Consider the following 26,602-nt stretch of genomic DNA (forward strand, 5'->3'; position numbering starts at 1 on the left):
CTTATAGATGACACTGTTGCGCTAGAGGACACTAAAGACCAGCGCCACAGGTAACTTCCACAAAGCTGTGAACCATCTAAGAGACAAGGCAAGAAGGGCCTTCCTTCTACTCCATCAAAAGGAACATAAAATGATACCAATTAGGATCTGGCTATAAATACTTGAATCAGTTATAAAACCCATTGCCCTTTATCATTGTGAGGTCTGGGGTCCGCTCACAAACCAAGAACTCACAAAATGGGACAAACACCAAAATGACACTCTACGTGCAGAATTCTGCAAAAATATCCGCAGTGTAGAACGTAAATATCCAAATAATGCATGCAGAGCAGGATTAGGCCGATGCCCACTAATTATATAAATCCAGAAAAGAGACAAATTCTATAGCCACTGACTCCCAAACCTTCCATGAGAAAGCCATCACCTTCAGAGAGATGAACCTGGATAAGAGTAAAGCAAGCTGGTCCTGGGGCTCTGTGGGGTGTGTTTGTGAACAGCAACACAATTAGACCCAACCAAATCACGACAAAACAAAAAGATAATTTCTTGACACATTGGACATTTTTTACTAGAATGCTATTTTGCCCTAAACAGTGAGTACACAGTGGCAGAATACCTGACCACTGTAACTGACCCAAACTTAAGTAAAGCTTTGACTATGTACAGACTCAGTGAGCATAGCCTTGCTATTGAGAGAGGCTGCCGTTGGCAGACCTGGCTCTCAAGAGAAGACAGGCTATGTGGACACTGCCCACACAATGAGGTGGAAACTGAGCTGCATTTCCTAACCTCCTGCCAAATGTACGACCATATTAGAGACACATATCTCACTCAGATTACACAGATCCACAAAGAATTCCAAAACAAATACAATTTTGATAAACTCCCATATCTATTGAGTGAAATACCACAGCGTGCCATCACAGCAGCAATATTTGTGACCTTGAACTGCATTGTTGATTTAGGGCTTGTCAGTCAGCATTTCACTGTAAGGTTGTTGTATGTGACAAATGAAATTAGATTTGATTGGACCTGTTACCACAAGAAAAGGGCAACCAGTGAAGAACAAACACCTATATTTATGTTAATTTTCCCTTTTGTAATTTAACAATTTGCACATCATTACAACACTGTATATAGACATAATATGACATTTGAAACTTTTGTGAGGGTAATGTTTACTGTTAATTTTGTATTGTTTATTATACTTTTGTTTATTATCTATTTAAAATCAAAATATATTATATTTGACACATGAGCCAAATATAACAGGTGTAGGTAGACCTTACAGTGAAATGCTGACTGACAAGCCTTAACCAACAATGCAGTTCTAAGAGAAAAACCAACAAAAAAAGAATAATAATTAAAGAAAACTTGCTTTGGCAATGTAAACATATGTTTCCCATAAAGCCCATTAAATTGAAATTGAGAGAGAGAGCCCTCCTTGGACTAAGTTAACTGAACGAGTTAATTCAGAATACCTAAACTCCAGCTGAGAAATAAAATCTAATCTAATTAAAAAATTAATTTCCCTGGATTAACTCATTTTTTAAGAAGAATCACATAACTAACTCCCACTGAGATTTGTCACAACCAGTATTCCATTCTCAAATTCCACACTAATCACTTTATAGTGCACTACTTTTCACATAGAGCTCTGGTCAAATGTTGTGCGCTCTATTGGGAATAGGGTGCCATAGGGAATAGAGACGCAGCCCCAGAGAGCTGGGTATGAAGTTTTGGCACCACACTGAGAGGTGCTGTAAAGTTAATTTCATTCACGGCAGGGTCCAACAACAGGAGCAACATAGCAGGAAGTGATTTCAATATAAAAATCTATTTATTATGAAATTATATGCAGTAACAATACAGTACAGCTGCCACATTCTTTTCACTTACATTTAAAAAAAAGTTATTTTACACATGATGACATTCCAAAGATTTCATGAACTTTGTCATGTTAATTTTATTTTATTATTAGCCTGTGTTTAACTGCGGAATCCATTGAGATCAGGGTCTCATTTGTAATGGTGCCTCGAGAATAACAGTTCAAGCGTGATCACTACAAAATTACAGTTACAACATTTCAAATAAATTAGGTTGCAAATATATACAATCAATCAAAATAATTGCAGTTCTCATTAGTCACATTTATCAAAGACCAAAATATAGATCACTGCGTCTATGCACTTGTCAAAGCTGTACTCTAAACTTCAACAATCATTCAACAATCATGCTAAAATGATAATTTCACAGAGAGAAGGGGTTCTATGGTTCTGTTTTCCAGTGTTTTATGGGTGAATTCGGATTCCCCACCCTTCCCCCAAAGTGTGTACTTCCACATTTTCTTGCATGTATTAAACAATGGCAGAAACTCTCTCCAGCCAATGCTTAAACCAATTCTATGCTTTTAAATCCACGACGGGGAGTTTACAAGTGCCTGTTTGTCTGCCCTCTGTCCTAAAAGTCTTCATCAGCCTGGAAGGCAGGGTTGTCTCTGGTCTCCTTGTCTCCATTCTCTAATATAGACTTTAGACTTATGGGTGGCCCATGTAGAGGGCCCTTGTCGTTCTCTCCACTGACTGGCTTAGCCCTGATAACATACCTGTAGCAGAGGAATAGGAGACCGCCAAAGATAAGGAAGATCGAAGCACCGACCCCGATCCAGATAGCTCCGCCCACTTCCTGTCTGAGGGGGGCAGGAGGGAGGTGGAACTCTGGGGGGAATGCTACAGTCTGATTAGTCAGGACAGATTTCACGTTCCAGACGAGAGGGACAAGAAAGCTGACCCCTGTCAGGACGTACAGCCCCCCGGCCCCTGAGAAAGTCAGTCTGATAAAGTCATGATTCTTCTGACCAAAATAGATGTTCCTCACTGCGTACGCACCAAGGATGTTTCCCAAGAGTCCAGTTATCACTGCTACCATGATGACCACCTGTGCCACGGAGATCTCCACGGGAACAAACAGGTCGGCAATGCTGATTGGCTGGCAGAACTCTGAGTCGGGTAGAGTGTGGCTGTAGAAACACGCCCGCCACACGCCCACCCAGGCCACGCCAGAGGTTACCACGGAGACGTCCTCTACGTACCACAGCCTCCACTCATTGTGGCCCGCGGTGGCCATCGTCAGGATCCAGCCTACACAGCCAATCACTAGGCCCAGGAACTGCCAGTGAACCGTGTGGGCCAGGTACACCATGACCCTGTCAGAGGGTTGGTCACGTCAATGATCCGGGTTTAAGATGGACTCCTGACTCAGTTCTCCTGCCCAAAGCCGGTCAACTCAAATACCACTGCAGAGTTCTGCAGCGTCTCTGGTCCCATGAAACCTGATGAGAGAAACATATTAGATCCGCATGTAGTGTACAGCATTTCCCACAGTATATCACCAAAGGGGCCGATTCAGACTTAGGAAATGTGTCCTATACACTTCTCAGTAGTTGGTATTCAGACTTACCTTATGCAGGCGCGTAACACGCTCTGCAGGTGGTGCTCCCTTGCACACAATGAATACATTTCATTCAACCTCTGAAAACCCTCCTATTTGCTGGCCAACATATTTTCTTGTGAAGTTTTCATTCAATAGGTTTTCAGTACATTAATCTTAAGACATCCCTTTAAATATGCTGTACCTTTAATCATCATTTTGTCTACAGACACACTAGAATATATCGACAGAACTGGTTTTGAATATTAGGAATCAAAGAAAGAAAGCAATCTATTGTAAATATGTGCATATTTGTCTTAGTTTCCACACCAACTGGTAGATTTAGAATAGATTGTAGATTATTTAGGGTGAGGAAAGTATTTACAAACCCTAAACAGATTTATAGATTTATATGTCTAAGCCTTTATGTACAAAATGTATTGATGAATAAAAAAATACAGTGGTGTGATTCATCCTGAAAGTTGAAGTTCAATCTATTAAATATTTGAAGGTGAAAAAGGTGTACAATAGGGGTTGGACAACAGTCCAATAAATCTACCCTTATCCTCACTAATCACCGAAATGTATGACAACAGTCCATTCGTCATGAACTGTGTGCCAGAATCCAAACAGCTAAGTGTGGTCTGAGTTCCATAATGATTAAAAAGGCTACATGTATGAAATTATTACACAACTTCAACCTAATATGATTCACTATTGCCAGCGACCCTCAGGAACAACTTGTGACCGAGGAAAGAAAGGTAAACGGAATGGATTGGAATGATACAAAATGTAAGCAACAAATTGAAGGAAACTAACATGAGAGTGACAGTTATAATTGTATGTGGGTATTACTGATGGTGGCTAATATTTAACATTATACTAATTATTTTTTTAAACTACAGAAAGCCTGGGCATATAATTAAAACATTCTAGAGAGCATAAATCAACTCGGTGGGTTGAGCACTAGAGAAGCCTATAGCTAGGGTCATCAGATGTAATCCCCGCCATTTATAGCCTAATGTACTTCACTGTGGAGGCAATATATGTCATATAGATATGATTTTCAGTTTCCTTCCACATGACTGGTTTGACATTCGTCTTCAGTAATCATAAGGAAAGGTTGGCCATGTCGGGTGTTTGGAGAATGTCCTGTGCGTCCTGCTTGTTTAAGAAAAATCTTTGTCTAATCCGAGGTGAGTGATCGCTGTCCTGACATCCAGAAGCTATTTTTTGCCGTAAAATACGGTTGCAGAAACATTATGTACAAAATAAGTTACAAATAATGCACACAAAAAACACATAGTAGCACAATTGGTTGGGCGCCCGTAAAACTGCTGCCATTTCTTCCGCCGCCATTTTGAAGTTTGACCAGAACAATGATATTTTACAGTAAACAAATTCACAACAGACTTTCAGCATTTACAGCACTTAAACAAATGACTGATGATTGGCTGAGAGAAATTGATGATAAAATGATTGTGGGGGCTGTCTTGGAAGACGTCAGTGCAGCTTTTGACATTATTGATCATAGTTTGCTGCTGGAAAAACATGTGTTATGGCTTTACACCCCCTGCTATATTGTGGATAAAGAGTTACCTACCTAACAGAACACAGAGGGTGTTATTTAATGGAAGCATGTCCAACATAATCCAGGAAGAATCAGGAAATCCCCATCTTTACTAATGACCTGCCATTGGCTCTGAGTAAAGCCAGTGGGTCTGTGTATGCGGATGACTCAACACTATACACGTCAGCTACCACAGTGACTGAAATACTGCAACACTTAACAAAGATCTGCAGTTACTTTCAGAGTGGGTGGCAAGGAATAAATTCGTCCTAAATATTTCCAAAACTAAAATCATTGTATTTGGGACAAATCATTCAGTAAACCCTAAACCTCAACTAAATCTTGTAATGAATAATGTGAAATTGAGCAAATTGAGGTGACTAAACTGCTTGGAGTAACCCTGCATTGTAAACTGTCATGGTCAAAACATATTGATACAACTGCAGCTAAAATGGGGAGAAGTCTGTCTATAATAAAGCGCTGCTCTGCCTTCTCAACAAGGAAGGTCTACAGGCCATAGGTTTGTCGCACCTGGACTACTGTTCAGTGCCACAAAAAAGGACTTGTAATTGGCTCAGAATTGGCTCAGAACAATTGGCTCAGAACAGGGCAGCACGGCTGGTCCTTGGATATACACAGGGAGAAAATATTAATAATATGCATGTCAATCTCTCCTGGCTCAAAGTGGAGGAGAGATGGACTTCATCACTACTTGTATTTGTGAGAAGTATTAACATCTTGAAAGCACCGAGCTGTCTGTTTAAACTACTTGCACACCCATGCATACCCCACAACACATGCCACCAGAGGTCTCTTCGCAGTCCCCAAGTTCAGAACAGACTGGGAGGCGCACAGTACTACATGGAACTCTATTCCGCATCAAGTAACTCATGCAAGCAGGTAACATTTGATTTAAAAAACAGATAAAAAATACACCCTTTTTTACCTTTACTTAACTAGGAAAGTCAGTTAAGAACAAATTCCTATTTACAATGATGGCCTACACCGGCCAAACCCGGACCAAGTGTATGTCGCCCTATGGGACTCCCAATCACGGCCGGTTGTGATACAGCCTGGAATCGAACCAGGGTCTGTAGTGATGCCTCTAGCACTGAGATGCCTTAGACCGCTGCACCACTCGGCCGTGACGACTACAACAGAGACCGTCCCGAGATGGCCATGGCGACTAGAACAGAGACTGTCCCCGTGATGGGCGTGACAACTACTATACATTGACCAATTATCCAAAGGATTATGATGTTCTGGTAAAAAAAAGTGAAGGTGCAAAAACAAAAGTTTTCACCCCCTATTTTCATTTTCTCCATGGCTCTTTGGCTCATCTCAGTCACGAAGATGAACAACTTGTAGCTGTTTCTGGTAACATTCCAATAAAACTCAGGCCTGAACAAAACGTAGGCTGAAATAATAATGTCATATCATAGGAAATAGGAATAAGAAAAGACAACTCATTCATACAGATTTTCACGAAGCAGTTCGGCTTTGTCACAAGGATTTATATCACCTCCACCTTACCCGTCACCCAGACCCAGAGGTGAAATGAATCCTTGACTAGTCTTTCAAAGCACGTCATGATGACAGATATGAGTGCTACGGGGCGATCATCATTTAGTTCAGTTACCTTTGCCTTCTTGGTTACAGGAAAAATGGTGGCCATCTTGACACATGTGAGGACAGCAGACTGAGGATAACACAGTGCCACCGACGCAACCCGCTACCAAGGACTGTGGGCTCTCCTTCTCCGTGGCCGACGTGAGTAAGCCATTTAAACGTGTTAACCCATGTGCAGACCATCTGGCTGGTGTGTTTACGGACATATTCAGATTGAATGTCAAGTAAGGATTCTCTCAAAGACTATTCCATGGCTATTTAAAACATTACTTAGTTCTTATAGACGAAAATAATGAAACACAATTCTAGCCCGGTTATGGATTGTAATAATACAACAAAAAATACAGCTTTTCTATATAACTTCACATAAAACTAATTGGAACATAAAATCACTAATTCAACATGGTGAAGATAAAAACACAGTAAACAGAAGGCACAGTATGTGTGGATGGTGTGGTGTGTGGTGTGTATGTGTATTTTATGTTTGGGAAAGTGTGGCGTTGAGTGAGAAAGGAAATGGTTGCATATCCCAGAACCAATGTATTGCTGTGACCGGAGGCTTTCAATGTTGTTCAGATGATGGATATACTTTTTATAATGAATTATACAACTTATTTATTTATTTAGTTATTGTCCTATCATGGTGGAATAGTGTTTTAAAATAAATGATACATTTAAATGATTTATTGTCCTTTCATAGGGAACTTCATTTTTTAAATAAATGATATATCTTATTTATTTATGATCCTATATTGACAGAACGGTCCACAGCCCTATACCATAGACACCCACCTGAATGACCCAGATACTAAAGAGAAGTCCTAATGTAATGGTACGGTCCACAACCCTATACCATAGACACCCACCTGAATGACCCAGATACTAAAGAGAAGTCCTAATGTAATGGTACGGTCCACAGCCCTATACCCTAGACACCCACCTGAATGACCCAGATACTAAGTCCTAATGTAATGGTACGGTCCATGACCCTATACCCTAGACACCCACCTGAATGACCCAGATACTAAGTCCTAATGTAATGGTACGGTCCACAACCCTATACCATAGACACCCACCTGAATGACCCAGATACTAAGGAGAAGTCCTAATGTAATGGCACGGTCCACAACCCTATACCCTAGACACCCACCTGAATGACCCAGATACTAAGTCCTAATGTAATGGTACGGTCCATGACCCTATACCCTAGACACCCACCTGAATGACCCAGATACTAAGGAGAAGTCCTAATGTAATGGTACGGTCCACAACCCTATACCATAGACACCCACCTGAATGACCCAGATACTAAAGAGAAGTCCTAATGTAATGGTACGGTCCACAACCCTATACCATAGACACCCACCTGAATGACCCAGATACTAAAGAGAAGTCCTAATGTAATGGTACGGTCCACAGCCCTATACCATAGACACCCACCTGAATGACCCAGATACTAAAGAGAAGTCCTAATGTAATGGTACGGTCCACAGCCCTATACCCTAGACACCCACCTGAATGACCCAGATACTAAAGAGAAGTCCTAATGTAATGGTACGGTCCACAGCCCTATACCATAGACACCCACCTGAATGACCCAGATACTAAGGAGAAGTCCTAATGTAATGGTACGGTCCACAGCCCTATACCCTAGACACCCACCTGAATGACCCAGATACTAAAGAGAAGTCCTAATGTAATGGTACGGTCCACAGCCCTATACCCTAGACACCCACCTGAATGACCCAGATACTAAGGAGAAGTCCTAATGTAATGGTACGGTCCATAACCCTATACCATAGACACCCACCTGAATGACCCAGATACTAAGTCCTAATGTAATGGTACGGTCCACAGCCCTATACCCTAGACACCCACCTGAATGACCCAGATACTAAGTCCTAATGTAATGGTACGGTCCATGACCCTATACCATAGACACCCACCTGAATGACCCAGATACTGAGGAGAAGTCCTAATGTAATGGTACGGTCCACAACCCTATACCATAGACACCCACCTGAATGACCCAGATACTAAAGAGAAGTCCTAATGTAATGGTACGGTCCACAACCCTATACCATAGACACCCACCTGAATGACCCAGATACTAAGTCCTAATGTAATGGTACGGTCCACAGCCCTATACCCTAGACACCCACCTGAATGACCCAGATACTAAAGAGAAGTCCTAATGTAATGGTACGGTCCACAGCCCTATACCATAGACACCCACCTGAATGACCCAGATACTAAGTCCTAATGTAATGGTACGGTCCATGACCCTATACCATAGACACCCACCTGAATGACCCAGATACTAAAGAGAAGTCCTAATGTAATGGTACGGTCCACAACCCTATACCATAGACACCCACCTGAATGACCCAGATACTAAAGAGAAGTCCTAATGTAATGGTACGGTCCACAACCCTATACCATAGACACCCACCTGAATGACCCAGATACTAAAGAGAAGTCCTAATGTAATGGTACGGTCCACAACCCTATACCATAGACACCCACCTGAATGACCCAGATACTAAAGAGAAGTCCTAATGTAATGGTACGGTCCACAACCCTATACCATAGACACCCACCTGAATGACCCAGATACTAAGGAGAAGTCCTAATGTAATGGTACGGTCCACAACCCTATACCATAGACACCCACCTGAATGACCTAGATACTAAGGAGAAGTCCTAATGTAATGGTACGGTCCACAACCCTATACCATAGACACCCACCTGAATGACCCAGATACTAAGTCCTAATGTAATGGAACGGTCCACAGCCCTATACCCTAGACACCCACCTGAATGACCCAGATACTAAGTCCTAATGTAATGGTACGGTCCACAGCCCTATACCATAGACACCCACCTGAATGACCCAGATACTAAGGAGAAGTCCTAATGTAATGGTACGGTCCACAACCCTATACCATAGACACCCACCTGAATGACCCAGATACTAAGTCCTAATGTAATGGTACGGTCCACAACCCTATACCCTAGACACCCACCTGAATGACCCAGATACTAAGTCCTAATGTAATGGTATGGTCCACAGCCCTATACCCTAGACACCCACCTGAATGACCCAGATACTAAGTCCTAATGTAATGGTATGGTCCACAACCCTATACCATAGACACCCACCTGAATGACCCAGATACTAAAGAGAAGTCCTAATGTAATGGTACGGTCCACAACCCTATACCCTAGACACCCACCTGAATGACCCAGATACTAAAGAGAAGTCCTAATGTAATGGTACGGTCCACAGCCCTATACCATAGACACCCACCTGAATGACCCAGATACTAAGGAGAAGTCCTAATGTAATGGTACGGTCCATAACCCTATACCCTAGACACCCACCTGAATGACCCAGATACTAAAGAGAAGTCCTAATGTAATGGTACGGTCCACAGCCCTATACCCTAGACACCCACCTGAATGACCCAGATACTAAAGAGAAGTCCTAATGTAATGGTACGGTCCACAGCCCTATACCATAGACACCCACCTGAATGACCCAGATACTAAGGAGAAGTCCTAATGTAATGGTACGGTTCATAACCCTATACCATAGACACCCACCTGAATGACCCAGATACTAAGTCCTAATGTAATGGTACGGTCCACAGCCCTATACCCTAGACACCCACCTGAATGACCCAGATACTAAATCAAATCAAATCAAATCAAATTTTATTTGTCACATACACATGGTTAGCAGATGTTAAATGCGAGTGTAGCGAAATGCTTGTGCTTCTAGTTCCGACAATGCAGTGATAACCAACAAGTAATCTAACTAACAATTCCAAAACTACTGTCTTATACACAGTGTAAGGGGATAAGGAATATGTACATAAGGATATATGAATGAGTGATGGTACAGAGCAGCATACAGTAGATGGTATCGAGTACAGTATATACATATGAGATGAGTGTGTAGACAAAGTAAACAAAGTGGCATAGTTAAAGTGGCTAGTGATACATGTGTTACATAAGGATGCAGTCGATGATGTAGAGTACAGTATATACATATGCATATGAGATGAATAATGTAGGGTAAGTAACATTATATAAGGTAGCATTGTTTAAAGTGGCTAGTGATATATTTACATAATTCCCATCAATTCCCATTATTAAAATGGCTGGAGTTGGGTCAGTGTCAATGACAGTGTGTTGGCAGCAGCCACTCACACTGTTAGTGGTGGCTGTTTAACAGTCTGATGGCCTTGAGATAGAAGCTGTTTTTCAGTCTCTCGGTCCCAGCTTTGATGCACCTGTACTGACCTCGCCTTCTGGATGATAGCGGGGTGAACAGGCAGTGGTTCGGGTGGTTGATGTCCTTGATGATCTTTATGGCCTTCCTGTAACAACGGGTGGTGTAGGTGTCCTGGAGGGCAGGTAGTTTGCCCCCGGTGATGCGTTGTGCAGTCCTCACTACCCTCTGGAGAGCCTTACGGTTGAGGGCGGAGCAGTTGCCGTACCAGGCGGTGATACAGCCCGCCAGGATGCTCTCGATTGTGCATCTGTAGAAGTTTGTGAGTGCTTTTGGTGACAAGCCGAATTTCTTCAGCCTCCTGAGGTTGAATAGGCGCTGCTGCGCCTTCTTCACGACGCTGTCAGTGTGAGTGGACCAATTCAGTTTGTCTGTGATGTGTATGCCGAGGAACTTAAAACTAGCTACCCTCTCCACTACTGTTCCATCGATGTGGATAGGGGGTGTTCCCTCTGCTGTTTCCTGAAGTCCACAATCATCTCCTTAGTTTTGTTGACGTTGAGTGTGAGGTTATTTTCCTGACACCACACTCCGAGGGCCCTCACCTCCTCCCTGTAGGCCGTCTCGTCGTTGTTGGTAATCAAGCCTACCACTGTTGTGTCGTCCGCAAACTTGATGATTGAGTTGGAGGCGTGCGTGGCCACGCAGTCGTGGGTGAACAGGGAGTACAGGAGAGGGCTCAGAACGCACCCTTGTGGGGCCCCCGTGTTGAGGATCAGCGGGGAGGAGATGTTGTTGCCTACCCTCACCACCTGGGGGCGGCCCGTCAGGAAGTCCAGTACCCAGTTGCACAGGGCGGGGTCGAGACCCAGGGTCTCGAGCTTGATGACGAGCTTGGAGGGTACTATGGTGTTGAATGCCGAGCTGTAGTCGATGAACAGCATTCTCACATAGGTATTCCTCTTGTCCAGGTGGGTTAGGGCAGTGTGCAGTGTGGTTGAGATTGCATCGTCTGTGGACCTATTTGGGCGGTAAGCAAATTGGAGTGGGTCTAGGGTGTCAGGTAGGGTGGAGGTGATATGGTCCTTGACTAGTCTCTCAAAGCACTTCATGATGACGGAAGTGAGTGCTACGGGCGGTAGTCGTTTAGCTCAGTTACCTTAGCTTTCTTGGGAACAGGAACAATGGTGGCCCTCTTGAAGCATGTGGGAACAGCAGACTGGTATAGGGATTGATTGAATATGTCCGTAAACACACCGGCCAGCTGGTCTGCGCATGCTCTGAGGGCGCGGCTGGGGATGCCGTCTGGGCCTGCAGCCTTGCGAGGGTTAACACGTTTAAATGTCTTACTCACCTCGGCTGCAGTGAAGGAGAGACCGCATGTTTCCGTTGCAGGCCGTGTCAGTGGCACTGTATTGTCCTCAAAGCGGGCAAAAAAGTTATTTAGTCTGCCTGGGAGCAAGACATCCTGGTCCGTGACTGGGCTGGATTTCATCTTGTAGTCCGTGATTGACTGTAGACCCTGCCACATGCCTCTTGTGTCTGAGCCGTTGAATTGAGATTCCACTTTGTCTCTGTACTGACGCTTAGCTTGTTTAATAGCCTTGCGGAGGGAATAGCTGCACTGTTTGTATTCAGTCATGTTGCCAGACACCTTGCCCTGATTAAAAGCAGTGGTTCGCGCTTTCAGTTTCACGCGAATGCTGCCATCAATCCACGGTTTCTGGTTAGGGAATGTTTTTATCGTTGCTATGGGAACGACATCTTCGACGCACGTTCTAATGAACTCGCACACCGAATCAGCGTATTCGTCAATACTCCCATCTGACGCAATACGAAACATGTCCCAGTCCACGTGATGGAAGCAGTCTTGGAGTGTAGAGTCAGCTTGGTCTGACCAGCGTTGGACAGACCTCAGCGTGGGAGCCTCTTGTTTTAATTTCTGCCTGTAGGCAGGGATCAGCAAAATGGAGTCGTGGTCAGCTTTTCCGAAAGGGGGGCGGGGCAGGGCCTTATATGCGTCGCGGAAGTTAGAGTAACAATGATCCAAGGTTTTACCACCCCTGGTTGCGCAATCGATATGCTGATAAAATTTAGGGAGTCTTGTTTTCAGATTGGCTTTGTTAAAATCCCCAGCTACAATGAATGCAGCCTCCGGATAAATGGTTTCCAGTTTGCAAAGAGTTAAATAAAGTTCGTTCAGAGCCATCGATGTGTCTGCTTGGGGGGATATATACGGCTGTGATTATAATCGAAGAGAATTCTCTTGGAAGATAATGCGGTCTACATTTGATTGTGAGGAATTCTAAATCAGGTGAACAGAAGGATTTGAGTTCCTGTATGTTTCCTTCATCACACCATGTCCCGTTAGTCATGAGGCATACGCCCCCGCCACTCTTCTTACCAGAGAGATGTTTGTTTCTGTCCGCGCGATGCGTGGAGAAACCCGTTGGCTGTACCGCCCTGGATAGCGTCTTCCCAGTAAGCCATGTTTCCGTAAAGCAAAGAACGTTACAGTCTCTGATGTCCCTCTGGAATGCCACCCTTGCTCGGATTTCATCAACCTTGTTGTCGAGAGACTGGACATTGGCAAGAAGAATACTGGGAAGTGGTGCGCGATGTGCCCTTTTTCGGAGTCTGACCAGAACACCGCCGCGTTTCCCTCTTTTTCGTAGTCGTTTCCTTGGGTCGCTGCAAGCGATCCATTCCGTTGTCCTGTTTGTAAGGCAGAACACAGGATCCGCATCGCGGAAAACATATTCTTGGTCGTACTGATGGTGAGTTGACGCTGATCTTATATTCAGTAGTTCTTCTCGACTGTATGTAATGAAACCTAAGATGACCTGGGGTACTAATGTAAGAAATAACACGTAAAAAAACAAAAAACTGCATAGTTTCCTAGGAACGCGAAGCGAGGCGGCCATCTCAGTCGGCGCCGGAAGTATTATCTAAGTCCTAATGTAATGGTACGGTCCATGACCCTATACCATAGACACCCACCTGAATGACCCAGATACTGAGGAGAAGTCCTAATGTAATGGTACGGTCCACAACCCTATACCATAGACACCCACCTGAATGACCCAGATACTAAAGAGAAGTCCTAATGTAATGGTACGGTCCACAACCCTATACCATAGACACCCACCTGAATGACCCAGATACTAAGTCCTAATGTAATGGTACGGTCCACAGCCCTATACCATAGACACCCACCTGAATGACCCAGATACTAAGTCCTAATGTAATGGTACGGTCCATGACCCTATACCATAGACACCCACCTGAATGACCCAGATACTAAAGAGAAGTCCTAATGTAATGGTACGGTCCACAGCCCTATACCCTAGACACCCACCTGAATGACCCAGATACTAAGGAGAAGTCCTAATGTAATGGTACGGTCCATAACCCTATACCATAGACACCCACCTGAATGACCCAGATACTAAGTCCTAATGTAATGGTACGGTCCACAGCCCTATACCCTAGACACCCACCTGAATGACCCAGATACTAAGTCCTAATGTAATGGTACGGTCCATGACCCTATACCATAGACACCCACCTGAATGACCCAGATACTGAGGAGAAGTCCTAATGTAATGGTACGGTCCACAACCCTATACCATAGACACCCACCTGAATGACCCAGATACTAAAGAGAAGTCCTAATGTAATGGTACGGTCCACAACCCTATACCATAGACACCCACCTGAATGACCCAGATACTAAGTCCTAATGTAATGGTACGGCACACAGCCCTATACCATAGACACCCACCTGAATGACCCAGATACTAAGTCCTAATGTAATGGTACGGTCCATGACCCTATACCATAGACACCCACCTGAATGACCCAGATACTAAAGAGAAGTCCTAATGTAATGGTACGGTCCACAACCCTATACCATAGACACCCACCTGAATGACCCAGATACTAAAGAGAAGTCCTAATGTAATGGTACGGTCCACAACCCTATACCATAGACACCCACCTGAATGACCCAGATACTAAAGAGAAGTCCTAATGTAATGGTACGGTCCACAACCCTATACCATAGACACCCACCTGAATGACCCAGATACTAAGGAGAAGTCCTAATGTAATGGTACGGTCCACAACCCTATACCCTAGACACCCACCTGAATGACCCAGATACTAAGTCCTAATGTAATGGTACGGTCCACAGCCCTATACCATAGACACCCACCTGAATGACCCAGATACTAAGGAGAATTCCTAATGTAATGGTACGGTCCACAACCCTATACCATAGACACCCACCTGAATGACCCAGATACTAAGTCCTAATGTAATGGTACGGTCCACAACCCTATACCCTAGACACCCACCTGAATGACCCAGATACTAAGTCCTAATGTAATGGTATGGTCCACAGCCCTATACCCTAGACACCCACCTGAATGACCCAGATACTAAGTCCTAATGTAATGGTATGGTCCACAACCCTATACCATAGACACCCACCTGAATGACCCAGATACTAAGTCCTAATGTAATGGTACAGTCCACAGCCCTATACCATAGACACCCACCTGAATGACCCAGATACTAAGTCCTAATGTAATGGTATGGTCCACAGCCCTATACCATAGACACCCACCTGAATGACCCAGATACTAAGTCCTAATGTAATGGAACGGTCCACAGCCCTATACCATAGACACCCACCTGAATGACCCAGATACTAAGTCCTAATGTAATGGAACGGTCCACAACCCTATACCATAGACACCCACCTGAATGACCCAGATACTAAGTCCTAATGTAATGGTATGGTCCACAGCCCTACACCATAGACACCCACCTGAATGACCCAGATACTAAAGAGAAGTCCTAATGTAATGGTACGGTCCACAGCCCTATACCATAGACACCCACCTGAATGACCCAGATATTAAGGAGAAGTCCTAATGTAATGGTACGGTCCACAGCCCTATACCATAGACACCCACCTGAATGACCCAGATACTAAGTCCTAATGTAATGGTATGGTCCACAGCCCTATACCATAGACACCCACCTGAATGACCCAGATACTAAAGAGAAGTCCTAATGTAATGGTATGGTCCACAGCCCTATACCATAGACACCCACCTGAATGACCCAAATACTAAAGAGAAGTCCTAATGTAATGGTACGGTCCATAACCCTATACCATAGACACCCACCTGAATGACCCAGATACTAAGTCCTAATGTAATGGTATGGTCCACGACCCTATACCCTAGACACCCACCTGAATGACCCAGATACTAAGGAGAAGTCCTAATGTAATGGTACGGTCCACAGCCCTATACCATAGAAACCCACCTGAATGACCCAGATACTAAAGAGAAGTCCTAATGTAATGGTACGGTCCACAACCCTATACCCTAGACACCCACCTGAATGACCCAGATACTAAAGAGAAGTCCTAATGTAATGGTACGGTCCACAGCCCTATACCATAGACACCCACCTGAATGACCCAGATACTAAAGAGAAGTCCTAATGTAATGGTACGGTCCACAACCCTATACCCTAGACACCCACCTGAATGACCCAGATACTAAAGAGAAGTCCTAATGTAATGGTACGGTCCACAGCCCTATACCATAGACACCCACCTGAATGACCCAGATACTAAAGAGAAGTCCTAATGTAATGGTACGGTCCACAACCCTATACCCTAGACACCCACCTGAATGACCCAGATACTAAAGAGAAGTCCTAATGTAATGGTACGGTCCACAGCCCTATACCCTAGACACCCACCTGAATGACCCAGATAATAAAGAGAAGTCCTAATGTAATGGTACGGTAGACAACCCTATACCCTAGACACCCACCTGAATGACCCAGATACTAAAGAGAAGTCCTAATGTAATGGTACGGTCCACACCCTATACCATAGACACCCACCTGAATGACCCAGATACTAAAGAGAAGTCCTAATGTAATGGTACGGTCCACAACCCTATACCATAGACACCCACCTGAATGACCCAGATACTAAAGAGAAGTCCTAATGTAATGGTACGGTCCACAGCCCTATACCATAGACACCCACCTGAATGACCCAGATACTAAAGAGAAGTCCTAATGTAATGGTACGGTCCACAACCCTATACCATAGACACCCACCTGAATGACCCAGATACTAAAGAGAAGTCCTAATGTAATGGTACGGTAGACAACCCTATACCCTAGACACCCACCTGAATGACCCAGATACTAAAGAGAAGTCCTAATGTAATGGTACGGTCCATAACCCTATACCCTAGACACCCACCTGAATGACCCAGATACTAAAGAGAAGTCCTAATGTAATGGTACGGTCCACAACCCTATACCCTAGACACCCACCTGAATGACCCAGATACTAAGGAGAAGTCCTAATGTAATGGTATGGTCCACAGCCCTATACCCTAGACACCCACCTGAATGACCCAGATACTGAGGAGAAGTCCCTAATGTAATGGTACGGTCCATGACCCTATACCCTAGACACCCACCTGAATGACCCAGATACTAAGGAGAAGTCCTAATGTAATGGTACGGTCCATGACCCTATACCCTAGACACCCACCTGAATGACCCAGATACTAAGGAGAAGTCCTAATGTAATGGTACGGTCCACGACCCTATACCCTAGACACCCACCTGAATGACCCAGATACTAAAGAGAAGTCCTAATGTAATGGTACGGTCCACAACCCTATACCCTAGACACCCACCTGAATGACCCAGATACTAAAGAGAAGTCCTAATGTAATGGTACGGTCCATAACCCTATACCCTAGACACCCACCTGAATGACCCAGATACTAAAGAGAAGTCCTAATGTAATGGTACGGTCCACAACCCTATACCCTAGACACCCACCTGAATGACCCAGATACTAAGGAGAAGTCCTAATGTAACGGTATGGTCCACAGCCCTATACCCTAGACACCCACCTGAATGACCCAGATACTAAGGAGAAGTCCTAATGTAATGGTACGGTCCATGACCCTATACCCTAGAAACCCACCTGAATGACCCAGATACTAAGGAGAAGTCCTAATGTAATGGTACGGTCCATGACCCTATACCCTAGACACCCACCTGAATGACCCAGATACTAAGGAGAAGTCCTAATGTAATGGTACGGTCCATGACCCTATACCCTAGACACCCACCTGAATGACCCAGATATTAAGGAGAAGTCCTAATGTAATGGCACGGTCCACAACCCTATACCCTAGACACCCACCTGAATGACCCAGATATTAAGGAGAAGTCCTAATGTAATGGCACGGTCCACAACCCTATACCCTAGACACCCACCTGAATGACCCAGATACTAAGGAGAAGTCCTAATGTAATGGTACGGTCCATAACCCTATACCCTAGACACCCACCTGAATGACCCAGATACTAAGGAGAAGTCCTAATGTAATGGTACGGTCCATGACCCTATACCCTAGACACCCACCTGAATGACCCAAATACTAAGGAGAAGTCCTAATGTAATGGTACGGTCCATAACCCTATACCCTAGACACCCACCTGAATGACCCAGATACTAAGGAGAAGTCCTAATGTAATGGTACGGTCCATGACCCTATACCCTAGACACCCACCTGAATGACCCAGATATTAAGGAGAAGTCCTAATGTAATGGCACGGTCCACAACCCTATACCCTAGACACCCACCTGAATGACCCAGATATTAAGGAGAAGTCCTAATGTAATGGCACGGTCCACAACCCTATACCCTAGACACCCACCTGAATGACCCAGATACTAAGGAGAAGTCCTAATGTAATGGTACGGTCCATAACCCTATACCCTAGACACCCACCTGAATGACCCAGATACTAAGGAGAAGTCCTAATGTAATGGTACGGTCCATGACCCTATACCCTAGACACCCACCTGAATGACCCAAATACTAAGGAGAAGTCCTAATGTAATGGTACGGTCCATAACCCTATACCCTAGACACCCACCTGAATGACCCAGATACTAAGGAGAAGTCCTAATGTAATGGTACGGGCCATGACCCTATACCCTAGACACCCACCTGAATGACCCAGATACTAAGGAGAAGTCCTAATGTAATGGTACGGTCCATGACCCTATACCCTAGACACCCACCTGAATGACCCAGATACTAAGGAGAAGTCCTAATGTAATGGTACGGTCCATAACCCTATACCCTAGACACCCACCTGAATGACCCAGATACTAAGGAGAAGTCCTAATGTAATGGTACGGTTCATAACCCTATACCCTAGACACCCACCTGAATGACCCAGATACTAAGGAGAAGTCCTAATGTAATGGAACGGTCCACAACCCTATACCCTAGACACCCACCTGAATGACCCAGATACTGAGGAGAAGTCCTAATGTAATGGTACGGTCCATGACCCTATACCCTAGACACCCACCTGAATGACCCAGATATTAAGGAGAAGTCCTAATGTAATGGCACGGTCCACAACCCTATACCCTAGACACCCACCTGAATGACCCAGATATTAAGGAGAAGTCCTAATGTAATGGCACGGTCCACAACCCTATACCCTAGACACCCACCTGAATGACCCAGATACTGAGGAGAAGTCCCTAATGTAATGGTACGGTCCACAACCCTATACCCTAGACACCCACCTGAATGACCCAGATACTAAGGAGAAGTCCTAATGTAATGGTACGGTCCATGACCCTATACCCTAGACACCCACCTGAATGACCCAGATACTAAGGAGAAGTCCTAATGTAATGGTACGGTCCATGACCCTATACCCTAGACACCCACCTGAATGACCCAGACACTAAGGAGAAGTCCTAATGTAATGGTACGGTCCACAACCCTATACCCTAGACACCCACCTGAATGACCCAGATACTAAGGAGAAGTCCTAATGTAATGGTACGGTCCATGACCCTATACCCTAGACACCCACCTGAATGACCCAGATACTAAGGAGAAGTCCTAATGTAATGGAACGGTCCACAACCCTATACCCTAGACACCCACCTGAATGACCCAGATACTAAGGAGAAGTCCTAATGTAATGGTACGGTCCACAACCCTATACCATAGACACCCACCTGAATGACCCAGATACTAAGTCCTAATGTAATGGTACGGTCCACAACCCTATACCCTAGACACCCACCTGAATGACCCAGATACTAAGTCCTAATGTAATGGTATGGTCCACAGCCCTATACCCTAGACACCCACCTGAATGACCCAGATACTAAGTCCTAATGTAATGGTATGGTCCACAACCCTATACCATAGACACCCACCTGAATGACCCAGATACTAAGTCCTAATGTAATGGTACAGTCCACAGCCCTATACCATAGACACCCACCTGAATGACCCAGATACTAAGTCCTAATGTAATGGTATGGTCCACAGCCCTATACCATAGACACCCACCTGAATGACCCAGATACTAAGTCCTAATGTAATGGAACGGTCCACAGCCCTATACCATAGACACCCACCTGAATGACCCAGATACTAAGTCCTAATGTAATGGAACGGTCCACAACCCTATACCATAGACACCCACCTGAATGACCCAGATACTAAGTCCTAATGTAATGGTATGGTCCACAGCCCTACACCATAGACACCCACCTGAATGACCCAGATACTAAAGAGAAGTCCTAATGTAATGGTACGGTCCACAGCCCTATACCATAGACACCCACCTGAATGACCCAGATATTAAGGAGAAGTCCTAATGTAATGGTACGGTCCACAGCCCTATACCATAGACACCCACCTGAATGACCCAGATACTAAAGAGAAGTCCTAATGTAATGGTATGGTCCACAGCCCTATACCATAGACACCCACCTGAATGACCCAGATACTAAAGAGAAGTCCTAATGTAATGGTATGGTCCACAGCCCTATACCATAGACACCCACCTGAATGACCCAAATACTAAAGAGAAGTCCTAATGTAATGGTACGGTCCATAACCCTATACCATAGACACCCACCTGAATGACCCAGATACTAAGTCCTAATGTAATGGTATGGTCCACGACCCCACCTATACCCAGACACCCACCTGAATGACCCAGATACTAAGGAGAAGTCCTAATGTAATGGTACGGTCCACAGCCCTATACCATAGAAACCCACCTGAATGACCCAGATACTAAAGAGAAGTCCTAATGTAATGGTACGGTCCACAACCCTATACCCTAGACACCCACCTGAATGACCCAGATACTAAAGAGAAGTCCTAATGTAATGGTACGGTCCACAGCCCTATACCATAGACACCCACCTGAATGACCCAGATACTAAAGAGAAGTCCTAATGTAATGGTACGGTCCACAACCCTATACCCTAGACACCCACCTGAATGACCCAGATACTAAAGAGAAGTCCTAATGTAATGGTACGGTCCACAGCCCTATACCATAGACACCCACCTGAATGACCCAGATACTAAAGAGAAGTCCTAATGTAATGGTACGGTCCACAACCCTATACCCTAGACACCCACCTGAATGACCCAGATACTAAAGAGAAGTCCTAATGTAATGGTACGGTCCACAGCCCTATACCCTAGACACCCACCTGAATGACCCAGATAATAAAGAGAAGTCCTAATGTAATGGTACGGTAGACAACCCTATACCCTAGACACCCACCTGAATGACCCAGATACTAAAGAGAAGTCCTAATGTAATGGTACGGTCCACACCCTATACCATAGACACCCACCTGAATGACCCAGATACTAAAGAGAAGTCCTAATGTAATGGTACGGTCCACAACCCTATACCATAGACACCCACCTGAATGACCCAGATACTAAAGAGAAGTCCTAATGTAATGGTACGGTCCACAGCCCTATACCATAGACACCCACCTGAATGACCCAGATACTAAAGAGAAGTCCTAATGTAATGGTACGGTCCACAACCCTATACCATAGACACCCACCTGAATGACCCAGATACTAAAGAGAAGTCCTAATGTAATGGTACGGTAGACAACCCTATACCCTAGACACCCACCTGAATGACCCAGATACTAAAGAGAAGTCCTAATGTAATGGTACGGTCCATAACCCTATACCCTAGACACCCACCTGAATGACCCAGATACTAAAGAGAAGTCCTAATGTAATGGTACGGTCCACAACCCTATACCCTAGACACCCACCTGAATGACCCAGATACTAAGGAGAAGTCCTAATGTAATGGTATGGTCCACAGCCCTATACCCTAGACACCCACCTGAATGACCCAGATACTGAGGAGAAGTCCCTAATGTAATGGTACGGTCCATGACCCTATACCCTAGACACCCACCTGAATGACCCAGATACTAAGGAGAAGTCCTAATGTAATGGTACGGTCCATGACCCTATACCCTAGACACCCACCTGAATGACCCAGATACTAAGGAGAAGTCCTAATGTAATGGTACGGTCCACGACCCTATACCCTAGACACCCACCTGAATGACCCAGATACTAAAGAGAAGTCCTAATGTAATGGTACGGTCCACAACCCTATACCCTAGACACCCACCTGAATGACCCAGATACTAAAGAGAAGTCCTAATGTAATGGTACGGTCCATAACCCTATACCCTAGACACCCACCTGAATGACCCAGATACTAAAGAGAAGTCCTAATGTAATGGTACGGTCCACAACCCTATACCCTAGACACCCACCTGAATGACCCAGATACTAAGGAGAAGTCCTAATGTAACGGTATGGTCCACAGCCCTATACCCTAGACACCCACCTGAATGACCCAGATACTAAGGAGAAGTCCTAATGTAATGGTACGGTCCATGACCCTATACCCTAGAAACCCACCTGAATGACCCAGATACTAAGGAGAAGTCCTAATGTAATGGTACGGTCCATGACCCTATACCCTAGACACCCACCTGAATGACCCAGATACTAAGGAGAAGTCCTAATGTAATGGTACGGTCCATGACCCTATACCCTAGACACCCACCTGAATGACCCAGATATTAAGGAGAAGTCCTAATGTAATGGCACGGTCCACAACCCTATACCTTAGACACCCACCTGAATGACCCAGATATTAAGGAGAAGTCCTAATGTAATGGCACGGTCCACAACCCTATACCCTAGACACCCACCTGAATGACCCAGATACTAAGGAGAAGTCCTAATGTAATGGTACGGTCCATAACCCTATACCCTAGACACCCACCTGAATGACCCAGATACTAAGGAGAAGTCCTAATGTAATGGTACGGTCCATGACCCTATACCCTAGACACCCACCTGAATGACCCAAATACTAAGGAGAAGTCCTAATGTAATGGTACGGTCCATAACCCTATACCCTAGACACCCACCTGAATGACCCAGATACTAAGGAGAAGTCCTAATGTAATGGTACGGTCCATGACCCTATACCCTAGACACCCACCTGAATGACCCAGATATTAAGGAGAAGTCCTAATGTAATGGCACGGTCCACAACCCTATACCCTAGACACCCACCTGAATGACCCAGATATTAAGGAGAAGTCCTAATGTAATGGCACGGTCCACAACCCTATACCCTAGACACCCACCTGAATGACCCAGATACTAAGGAGAAGTCCTAATGTAATGGTACGGTCCATAACCCTATACCCTAGACACCCACCTGAATGACCCAGATACTAAGGAGAAGTCCTAATGTAATGGTACGGTCCATGACCCTATACCCTAGACACCCACCTGAATGACCCAAATACTAAGGAGAAGTCCTAATGTAATGGTACGGTCCATAACCCTATACCCTAGACACCCACCTGAATGACCCAGATACTAAGGAGAAGTCCTAATGTAATGGTACGGGCCATGACCCTATACCCTAGACACCCACCTGAATGACCCAGATACTAAGGAGAAGTCCTAATGTAATGGTACGGTCCATGACCCTATACCCTAGACACCCACCTGAATGACCCAGATACTAAGGAGAAGTCCTAATGTAATGGTACGGTCCATAACCCTATACCCTAGACACCCACCTGAATGACCCAGATACTAAGGAGAAGTCCTAATGTAATGGTACGGTTCATAACCCTATACCCTAGACACCCACCTGAATGACCCAGATACTAAGGAGAAGTCCTAATGTAATGGAACGGTCCACAACCCTATACCCTAGACACCCACCTGAATGACCCAGATACTGAGGAGAAGTCCTAATGTAATGGTACGGTCCATGACCCTATACCCTAGACACCCACCTGAATGACCCAGATATTAAGGAGAAGTCCTAATGTAATGGCACGGTCCACAACCCTATACCCTAGACACCCACCTGAATGACCCAGATATTAAGGAGAAGTCCTAATGTAATGGCACGGTCCACAACCCTATACCCTAGACACCCACCTGAATGACCCAGATACTGAGGAGAAGTCCCTAATGTAATGGTACGGTCCACAACCCTATACCCTAGACACCCACCTGAATGACCCAGATACTAAGGAGAAGTCCTAATGTAATGGTACGGTCCATGACCCTATACCCTAGACACCCACCTGAATGACCCAGATACTAAGGAGAAGTCCTAATGTAATGGTACGGTCCATGACCCTATACCCTAGACACCCACCTGAATGACCCAGACACTAAGGAGAAGTCCTAATGTAATGGTACGGTCCACAACCCTATACCCTAGACACCCACCTGAATGACCCAGATACTAAGGAGAAGTCCTAATGTAATGGTACGGTCCATGACCCTATACCCTAGACACCCACCTGAATGACCCAGATACTAAGGAGAAGTCCTAATGTAATGGAACGGTCCACAACCCTATACCCTAGACACCCACCTGAATGACCCAGATACTAAGGAGAAGTCCTAATGTAATGGTACGGTCCATGACCCTATACCCTAGACACCCACCTGAATGACCCAGATACTAAGTCCTAATGTAATGGTACGGTCCACAGCCCTATACCATAGACACCCACCTGAATGACCCAGATACTAAGGAGAAGTCCTAATGTAATGGTACGGTCCACAACCCTATACCATAGACACCCACCTGAATGACCCAGATACTAAGTCCTAATGTAATGGTACGGTCCACAACCCTATACCCTAGACACCCACCTGAATGACCCAGATACTAAGTCCTAATGTAATGGTATGGTCCACAGCCCTATACCCTAGACACCCACCTGAATGACCCAGATACTAAGTCCTAATGTAATGGTATGGTCCACAACCCTATACCATAGACACCCACCTGAATGACCCAGATACTAAGTCCTAATGTAATGGTACAGTCCACAGCCCTATACCATAGACACCCACCTGAATGACCCAGATACTAAGTCCTAATGTAATGGTATGGTCCACAGCCCTATACCATAGACACCCACCTGAATGACCCAGATACTAAGTCCTAATGTAATGGAACGGTCCACAGCCCTATACCATAGACACCCACCTGAATGACCCAGATACTAAGTCCTAATGTAATGGAACGGTCCACAACCCTATACCATAGACACCCACCTGAATGACCCAGATACTAAGTCCTAATGTAATGGTATGGTCCACAGCCCTACACCATAGACACCCACCTGAATGACCCAGATACTAAAGAGAAGTCCTAATGTAATGGTACGGTCCACAGCCCTATACCATAGACACCCACCTGAATGACCCAGATATTAAGGAGAAGTCCTAATGTAATGGTACGGTCCACAGCCCTATACCATAGACACCCACCTGAATGACCCAGATACTAAAGAGAAGTCCTAATGTAATGGTATGGTCCACAGCCCTATACCATAGACACCCACCTGAATGACCCAGATACTAAAGAGAAGTCCTAATGTAATGGTATGGTCCACAGCCCTATACCATAGACACCCACCTGAATGACCCAAATACTAAAGAGAAGTCCTAATGTAATGGTACGGTCCATAACCCTATACCATAGACACCCACCTGAATGACCCAGATACTAAGTCCTAATGTAATGGTATGGTCCACGACCCTATACCCTAGACACCCACCTGAATGACCCAGATACTAAGGAGAAGTCCTAATGTAATGGTACGGTCCACAGCCCTATACCATAGAAACCCACCTGAATGACCCAGATACTAAAGAGAAGTCCTAATGTAATGGTACGGTCCACAACCCTATACCCTAGACACCCACCTGAATGACCCAGATACTAAAGAGAAGTCCTAATGTAATGGTACGGTCCACAGCCCTATACCATAGACACCCACCTGAATGACCCAGATACTAAAGAGAAGTCCTAATGTAATGGTACGGTCCACAACCCTATACCCTAGACACCCACCTGAATGACCCAGATACTAAAGAGAAGTCCTAATGTAATGGTACGGTCCACAGCCCTATACCATAGACACCCACCTGAATGACCCAGATACTAAAGAGAAGTCCTAATGTAATGGTACGGTCCACAACCCTATACCCTAGACACCCACCTGAATGACCCAGATACTAAAGAGAAGTCCTAATGTAATGGTACGGTCCACAGCCCTATACCCTAGACACCCACCTGAATGACCCAGATAATAAAGAGAAGTCCTAATGTAATGGTACGGTAGACAACCCTATACCCTAGACACCCACCTGAATGACCCAGATACTAAAGAGAAGTCCTAATGTAATGGTACGGTCCACACCCTATACCATAGACACCCA

The 26,602-nt window shown here is 44.9% G+C and overlaps 1 protein-coding gene across 1 annotated transcript in view; it reads right to left on the bottom strand.

Moving 5' to 3' along the window:
- Positions 1–566: 566 nt before the first annotated feature.
- The window catches only part of LOC118381231 (claudin-34-like), a 45,453-nt gene continuing 19,417 nt past the window's right edge, over positions 567–26,602 (bottom strand). The window contains exon 2 of the mRNA XM_052475794.1: positions 567–3,331. Coding sequence (XP_052331754.1) covers positions 2,461–3,201 — 741 coding nt within the window. The 5' untranslated portion in view covers positions 3,202–3,331 and the 3' untranslated portion in view covers positions 567–2,460. The remainder of the gene's footprint in view (positions 3,332–26,602) is intronic.

This window comes from Oncorhynchus keta, chromosome 22 (genome assembly GCF_023373465.1).
Source record: "Oncorhynchus keta strain PuntledgeMale-10-30-2019 chromosome 22, Oket_V2, whole genome shotgun sequence".
In the NCBI taxonomy this organism is placed as follows: Eukaryota; Metazoa; Chordata; class Actinopteri; order Salmoniformes; family Salmonidae; genus Oncorhynchus; species Oncorhynchus keta.